The 8,886-nt window shown below is 44.1% G+C and overlaps 1 protein-coding gene and 1 long non-coding RNA gene across 3 annotated transcripts in view; one reads left to right on the forward strand and one right to left on the reverse strand.

Annotated features, from left to right (window-relative positions):
* LOC309558193 overlaps positions 1–8,886 on the forward strand; it is a 1,089,490-nt gene that overhangs the window by 276,217 nt on the left and 804,387 nt on the right. The gene's annotated exons all lie outside the window — the stretch shown is intronic.
* The window catches only part of DHRS7B (dehydrogenase/reductase 7B), a 93,423-nt gene that overhangs the window by 4,714 nt on the left and 79,823 nt on the right, over positions 1–8,886 (reverse strand). For both annotated transcript variants that reach the window (XM_082261205.1, XM_082261206.1), the window contains exon 6: positions 8,021–8,173. In XM_082261205.1, coding sequence (XP_082117331.1) covers positions 8,021–8,173 — 153 coding nt within the window. The remainder of the gene's footprint in view (positions 1–8,020; positions 8,174–8,886) is intronic.

The following is an 8,886-nucleotide window of genomic DNA, read 5'->3' on the forward strand; positions in this document are numbered from 1 at the left end:
ACGCTCGCAGCAGCAGCATCAGCCATATCCCCATCTGAATCAGAAGAGAGACAGCCTGGGCCGTTTTCTCGCAGCCCGTTCAGACATCAGCATTTCCACATTTGCCACTAAAGTCGCAACTACAGCAGCCAGATCAGGTCGCAGCGGGGCCACAGGAGAACTGGGGCCCCCCACCAAAGCTGGAGGAAACTGGTTTTCCTGAGAATCCATGGCTCAATACAGTAAAAAATTACAGTGCAAAAAATCAGTGTACTGTCCCCTTAAATAGCGCTGCGGAGTGCGCAGCCCACCGCTACTGTCACAGCAATGAAGACCCCCAAAGGAGAAAGAAAAACTGAGCCAGAAGCAGTATGCAGAAGAAGACTGAGAGGGATACACTGCAGAGCCCGCAGATTGTTGCTACCTGTGCCTGTGCTGTCGCAGAGAAAAAAGGAAATGCTGTTGGGAGGGGCTGGCTATAAGCCAGACCTCAGGGAAAATGGCTGCCCCATAGGGAAGCATAGGAGGCTTCACTAAAATGGCCGCCGACATGCGGCCGAACCGATCGTTCTCCCGCCCCTAAAATGGCGGCGGATGGCGCCAAAAACGAGCGGTATACTCGCCCCAGAGGGGCCACACAGTGTGCATAGCAAAAAACATGGTGGACCGCGCAAATTTTCGCCCGCAGCGGGCGCTGCACCAGACACACGGCTGTACCCCCAAACATGCACCTAAGGTGACACAGGGACCCCCAGCAATCAGACATATCTGTACAAAAAACGAACCCCGCAGGGATCGCACAGGGAGTCACACAGGCACAGACATGGGGACACACAGCAACACAGACTGCCACCCCAGACAGAGGCCCCACACAGAAAAGTACTTACCTGTACCCGATGGCATGGGGAAGCCTCTATGCACGGATAAACCTCTATCCTCATCTGACAGGGAGTGCCGTGAGCCAGGGACATGACGCTGCAGTACCGCAGACGAGTCCTGTGAGGTAGCCACCTCACGGCTGCATCCCTGCAGCGAACAGGGATGGGTCGTTCTTACTGCCAGGGCGAACCATAGCTGAACGCTCGATGGCGGGCTGGGGGTCCATCTGACCCTCAGTGCCCTGGAGAACCAGGGCGGCCAGTCCGAATCCCAGCACCACATGATCCATCTTCATCCGAAGACTAAACTAACACTAAAGCTGACAAAATAAACAGCTAGTAAAGTGAGAAAAAAAAAACTGACATTTTCAAAGAAAATCAAATAAAAGATCAGGAAGGCTGAGACTAAAGCCCCAGCACAAGGAGAGCCTAACTAGTCCTGATGCTAGGCAGATTAAAACTGAGTTGGGAGTGGTGATGCAGGGGGGGTATTGGCCAGATGGGACAGCCCCCGTGGGTGTGTATATGCTAATGCTTTTTGTCTTTTGACTAAGTCTATATGCCTAGCTGGTCCTACGGACAGGTGGACATTACCCCATTGTGATGACTTAGAGGAGGCGGCGACTGTCGGAGGACGTAAGAGAAAAGCAGATTTCCTTAACCAAGTTTATATTGCCGTCTTTGTGCCTGTTGGGGAGCTCTCCTTTTGTCTTGTATAATCACAGCAAAAAGGAGTGAATTAAAAGCCATTCTAACCTAAAAATACATTTCAACTAGAGCTGAGCTTTAATCAGGTCAACAAATTTTAATGCATCATTTTCTTACAGCCAATTTAACAAAACGTAATACATAAAAAATTGCATGTGCAAAAATGTGAGCACCCTGTCAGTTAGCATTTACTATTGTCTCTTTTGGCAGATACCTTTGCCTCCAAATAATTTTCCAAGACCATAAACTGTGACCCCACCCCAAAATACCATGGTGGATTGAGGTTTCAGAGCGTTCTTTAAAAAATATCCAACTTTTTGTCATTTTCACTGAAACTGGCTCATTAACCTCCCGGATTTGTTGGTATTGTGCAGGTAGAGGGAAGGATGGCTTATAATACGTTCTGTCATTAGCTACTACAACGATCCCAAAGTTTAAATGATCTATCTTTATTGATCCATCTTTTTTTTTTTTTTTTCTCTAAAAGTTCTTCTCACTTACCATTGTAGAAAGGGTTCAATTGTTTCATCAAAATCACAGCAATTGGTTCCAGAATACCTCTGGTTTATCTCATTTCTATTTTTGTATGCTAGATACACTGACATTTTTAAGATTCCAAGTAAGGGCTCTTTCACACGGGCGTTCCGATCAGATCGGCCTGTCAGTTTTTTAGGCGGATCTGAGCGGATGCCCCATTCAGCCCTATGGAGCAGCGGATGTCAGCGCTGACACCCGCTGCCATCCGCATCCGATCCTGTCCGTGAAATCCGGACAGATGGAAACCCTATTTTCCATCCGTCCTGGGGATCGGATCGGATGAGAGCGGACAGGCGGTCTGCTCTCATCCGATTCCCCATAGAGAGCAGCGGGGCTCTGACACCTTCCTCTCCGCACACAGAAAGAAATACCACCAAAAGAAAGCTCTATTTGTGTGAAAAAAATGATAAAAATGTCATATGGGTACAGTGTAGCGTGACTGCGCAATTGTCATTCAAAGTGTGAGAGCACTGAAAGCTGAAAATTGGCCTGGGCAGGAGGGGGTGAAAGTGCACTGTAGGCAAGTGGTTAAATAGAAAAATTTCAGTCTGTTTTCATTTATAGCGCAAAAAATGAAAAAACCCAAAGATGATTAAATACCACCAAAATAATTCTCTATTTGTGTGGGAAAAAAAGGATGAAAATTTCATATGGGTACAGTGTTGCATGACACAAATGAGTAATTGTCATTCAAAATGTGAGCACTGAAAGCTGAAAATTGATCTGGTTAGGAAGGGGGTTTAAGTGCCCAGTGGGTAAGTGGTTACCTTAAAAGTGCATGTAAACCCTAACTATAAACTGTTGTATGTTCAGCAAACACCTAGACCTGGTGCTAAAGGGCAAAATGCTGGTCCAGGCCCATTTGCAAAAATAAAATTTTGACTTACCTGTAAATTCAGGACACAGGCTAGATTATTCAGAGAACCTAGGTTATAGGCTACCTTCAGATCAATGGACATGCCTCCCCTTATTGGATGTGATCCACTTCACAACTTTTTATTTTAGCAAGCAAGCAATGCAGAGTAACATAGGAACAGAAGCCAAGGTGGCTTGTGTCCTGTATTGTACTGCGTGATTGCAACATTTCTTTGATCTTAAAAAAAAAAAAAAAAAAATCTATAAAAAAAAGTAAAGGCAAAACTTTTTTCCCCTTTTTGGATAGAGTAAGGAAGGGTTAAAAACCCTGTCAGATTTTTTTGTCATCTGTGTCTCATTGAGAAGATTTCTTTCCATTTCCTGCCCCATAGCCAAAACAAGAATCGAATGCGCTATTTGGCCCATAAAATCCTGTATGACTACAGTGAAATCCCCCAGGAATAGAGCTGAGGAAACAGCCACGCCCATCAAAGCAAATTGCATCCCAGACTCTAGCAGAGGGCAAAATTCCAGTTAGTCAGTCAGTGATAGGCACCTTAGGGGGCACACCGCAGGCACAAAAGTAATGGTTAGTGGAGTTTCTACGCGTCTAGGACTGGACATGTTGCACCTCGATGGCGATACCAGCGTTGTTCAGGATACAAGGCTAGGCCTCAAATACTCTAAAACCTGGCTGCTAGGTAGGAGGATTAGGGTCAGACTGCCTACTGTGACTAAGTCGCTGTAGGTAGACCGTAAAAACAAACCGAGGAGCGTTTTAGGTGTCTAAGGTGCTTCTTCAAAGCTGAATGTAAAGAACGAGAGCACAGTGTGTGCGTACGCAATGCTCTATCTCGTGGATGACATCAAGGTACAATCCCTCAGCGTTAACACTTTCCGCAGTGAAACGATCACTGCAAATTAGGACATTTTTAGCACAGAGGGATTTTTTTCTCCCACACTTAGGCGGATTACCACCACTGGGTGCTGCATTTACCAAAAAACCAAAAAGGTCACAGGGCACTTGGCACAGCAGTTTCTTTACTGCCTGTCTCCTTCAGTAAGTAGGTGCTGAGGAGAGGGCAGGCTCAGGGGAAATCGGCGGGAGCCATCAAAATACAGGACAGGCTGTTCACAGTCTGAGGAAACTGGGGACCATCTCTGCAGTGAATTTGGTTTGTCCATTAAAGAGATACAGTCACTAAAAAACACACCCCCTTCACCTATGCAATGCCCGTTACCCATGATTTATTGATACAGTAGCTAAAATGTATTCATCATCCAGTGCAGGTGCACTGGACCACAGCACCTGTACTGATGTGTGATAATCATGACGATAATGATGACCATAGAAGGACAGTGAATTGAATCACTAGAACTAATTTTGGACCCATTCACACTTGTGCTGGGCAGTCGTTTACCAGCATGGGGATGCACAGTGTTGCGTGCATCCCTGTGACGTCGTCCCATTCATTTCTACTCAGACACATGGCTGGATGATACAGCTGCTGTGTCCCAATATGTTATGCTGCAGGGTTCCTGACTAACACTTCGTGCATCCCTGTGCTGGTAAAAGACATATGAAGGGGCCCTTACACTTGTGTTGGGAGGTGGTGGTAAAAACATAAGTTTTTTACTGCTCCTAACCGCTTACCCTTATACTGCAGGGGGGGGGGATAATATACAGTGCCCTAAAAAAGTATTCATACTCCCTGAAATTTTCCACATTTGATCATGTTACCACCAAAAACGTAAATGTATTTTATTGGGATTTTATGTGATAGACCAAAACAAAGTGGCACATAATTGTGACGTGGAAGGAAAATGATAAATGTTTTCAATTTTTTTTTACAAATAAATATATCTGAAAAGAGTGGCGTGCATTTGTATTGAGTCCCCTCAATACTTTGTAGAACCACCTTTTGCTGCATATTAGGTCTCTACCAGCTTTGCACATCTAGAGAGCAACATTTTTGCCCATTCTTTTTTGCAAAATAGCTCAAGCTCTGTCAGATTAGATGGGGAGCATCTGTGAACAGCAATTTTCAAGTCTTGCCACAGATTCTCAATTGGATTTATGTCTGGACTTTGACTAAGCCATTCTAACACATAAATATGCTTTGATCTAAACCATTCTATTGTAGCTCAGGCTGTATGTTTAGGGTCATTGTCCTGCTGGAAGGTGAACCTCCGCTCCAGTCTCAAGTTTTTTGCAGACTCTAACAGGTTTTCTTCTAAGGTTGCCCTGAATTTGGCTTAATCCATCTTCCCATCAACTCTGACCAGCTTCCCTGTCCTAGCTGAAAAAAAGCATCCCAACAACATGATGTTGCCACTATGTTTCACAGTGGGGATGGTGTGTTCAGGTTCGTTTCCCGCCACACATAGCCTTTTGCCTTTAGGCCAAAAAGCACCTTTTTCCACATGTTTGCTGTGTCCCCCAAAAGGCTCCTCACAAAAACGGGATTTCTTATGGCTTTCTTTCAACAAAGGCTTTCTACTTGCCACTCTTCCATAAAGGGCAGATTTGTGAAGTGCACGACTAATAGTTGTCCTGTAGACAGATTCTCCCACCAGAGCTGTGGATCTCTGCAGCTCCTCCAGAGTTACCATGGGCCTCTTAGCTGCTTCTCTGAATAATGCTCTTCTTGCCCGGCCTGTCAGTTTAGGTGGACGGCCGGCCAGGTCTTGGTAGGTTTGTAGTTGTGCCAATATGCTTTCCATTTTCAGATGATGGCTTGACCAGTGCTGCGTGAGGTGTTCAAATTTTTTTTAAAACCTAACCCTGCTTTAAACTTCTCCACAAATTTATCCCTGACCTTTTTGGTGTGTTCCTTGGCCTTCATGATGCTGTTTGGTCACCAAGGTTCTCTAACAAACCTGTTAAACCTCTAAAACAAATCTGTTTGACCAGCTGCCTTGGAGGACAGAGGAGGGATTAAGTGTCTAATAGACCCAAGATCTTTCCATAAAGAGGACCTGCCAATGCCCAAGGTATTACAAGGGATTTTATGCTTTCCTTGTGATAGTAGTAAAATTTATTAAAGAAAAAAAGCAATAATTCTAGTGCCAAAGCTCACATTTAACTGTAAACCAAAAGTCTTTACAGTTTATCAAAGTGTCCCCTATGGAGAATATTAGGTACTGTAGTTTGTCATTCTAGCAGGCATGTTCAATTTTAAAAGGGTGATATTAGGTATCTATGCAACATTATCTTTTAGATTTTACCAAAAAATTGTGTATTCTATTGTGTTTGTGTGCACTAAAATTACCAGTGGCTAGGTAGTTCGCACTTCCATCTAGAACCACTAGGGTTGCCGGTTTGAATCCCAACCAGAACACTATTTGCCTGGAGTTTGCATGTTCTCCCTGTGCTTGCGTGGGTTTCCTCTGGGTACTGTGGTTTCCTACCACACTCCAAAGACATGCTGGTAGGTTAATTTGATCCTGTCTAAATTGGCCCTAGAATGTGTATCTATTAATGTGAGTTAGGGACCTTAGATTGTAAGCTCCTTGAGGGCAGGAACTGATGTGAATGTACATTTTAAATCTGAAGTGCTGCCGAAATTGACAGCGCTGTACTTGTACCTGGAATAGTTTTACATTTTTTCAAGGCAGGTGGGCAGGGTCAAAGAGGGAGGGCCCCATGATATAGGCTTAAGGGGGGGTCCCATCATTTCTAACAGCAGCCCTGCTCGATCTACACAAGCCTACTCACAGAGTGAGGCTATAGAGACAGGGATGCCTCAGGTTGTGCCACAGCTCTGGATCTGAAGAGTGCTCCAAAGCTAATGTTTACCAGTACACACGGGTCTAGAAAGCACCACAATGCAGATGCCTGCACCCAAAGGTCACATTCCAGCCTAGTCCTGCATGTCCAGTCTAGCAGGGTCCTGTTACGGCACTCCCAAGTCAAGCTGAAAAAAGGTTGACCTGGAAAGCTGCATACAGATACCAGCTATCAGGGAAGCAAAGTTCATGCCCGTGCTCAAAGTAATGCACATATGTGCAGAACAGTCCACATTTACACGTGAAAATGCGCATAAGCATGCTCATGAGCTTGAGCATGCACGTTTGAATGGACGTAAGCGTCCAATGGCCTATTTAAAGCAGTGCAGGACTCATGATCATTGCCATGTGGTCAGCTCCTTCTGCTTTTGACCTAATCCCCTGCTTACGGCTGTATCCTGACCTGGCTTGTTGACTCTGTTCCTGAAAACCCTGTTCTGACTCCAGCATGTGATCAGATTCTGCCTCCTGCCTGCTTTTTCAGTACCTGCCCTGCTTGCTCATTACTGACCTTGGTCTGGCTCTGCTCCCTGTACTTAATTTTGTCCCTTTGCCACCCAGTTGTTGCCAGCTTCTGCCTGCCTGACCACACATCTGAGATCCTTCATCTACCTGCCTGCTGCATGGTCTTCAGTTCGGCATCTGCTGTCAGATCTCCTGAGCTGGATCTCAAATGGGCACCCATGCCACTCTGTGTCCTGATATACCATGTCATCAATCCCAGGGGAGACAGGACAAGAAGTGTAAAGGAAAGCCCTCTCATCATCTCAGCCTCGACCAAGCATGTTTCACCAGCTCAGCAGCGATGTAGTAGAAATCTCAACTGAAGAAAAACTGGTGGCTAGCAAAAATGGCACAGAAAAGAGGTTTATGCTCTTAAGACACTAGCAAAAGACTGAGGTATGCTGCAAGTAGGTGGGGTTATACGGAGTTTGCCCACAGCTTATTTGGCTATTTATTTCTAGGTAGCAGAATGGCCAGATAGTTTCTATATTTCTATATTCCGGTTTACCTCAATAGGCGAGAAAATGTTTAAAGTATCCAGTATTTCATTATAATAAACACACACTTTTGATACTGCTAAAAATATTTTCATAACCACATTTAGCTTTACTTACAATTTAATTTTTTTTATTTTAAATAGAGTAGGGAAGGATTAGAACCTCTGTCAAGTTTCACTGATTTAGCCTACATACCTGAAAGCTCTCTAAAAATCCATAGTATGTGGCCCCGCATGCTTTTAAAACAGATGGTCTTATTAAAAAAATGTCTACCTCCATATTTGGATCCATCTTCAGTCACCGCATTCAGTGAGAGGCTGGTTTGAATATATCCAGGGCTTATCACAGTCACATCAATCTTATGTGGTGTCATCTCCGCTCTCAAGCAATCAAAAAAGGCTTGTGTTGCATGCTTAGATGCTGAATCTGGGAAAAATAATATCAGTAGAGAGAAAGGGATGCATGCAATGTATCTGATGTGTATATAAATGGACTTGATATAAAAAAAAAAAAAAACATACAAACCTATACATTTTTATATATATATATATATATATATACACACATACATACATATATATGTCCTGAATCTTTCACAAATGAGGGAAGTCTCATCACAATATCTATGTAGCACCCAAGATGGCTCGTCAAGTTGCCTTTCCTAGCAATGGGCATATCTTATCCCTATGTATCGCAGCTTATATATAATTTACAAGGTCCTATGTTTTTATAATTGCGGTTATTCGCGTCCTTTTTAGAGGTGGCCATGGTGTTGTGGTTTAGTGCTGATTGGCCTCGTTGCTAAGGGGACTGGTGGACACTTTAAACATACACACATTATATATATATACACACACACACAAACACACAGCTAAAAAAAATTAAAGGAACACCTTTTAATCAGAGTATAGCATCAAGTCAAGTAAACTACGGGGATATTGATCTGGTCAGTTAAGTAGCAGAGTGTAATGTTCTGGTACCCTTGTTCCATATTTCTCCTTTGCTAATTGCGTCCCATCTTGTGTAACAAGAGACGCATATACCTTTAAGACCGGATGACATCATTGCCGAGCGCCGCTATGAGCGGCTATTTCAATCGCCGGCTTTCTCTCACTCATCGCTCGTTCAAACCACATGTT

The sequence above is a fragment of the Pelophylax lessonae genome, assembly GCF_965119305.1.
Source record: "Pelophylax lessonae genome assembly, chromosome: 6".
Lineage (NCBI taxonomy): Eukaryota > Metazoa > Chordata > Amphibia > Anura > Ranidae > Pelophylax > Pelophylax lessonae.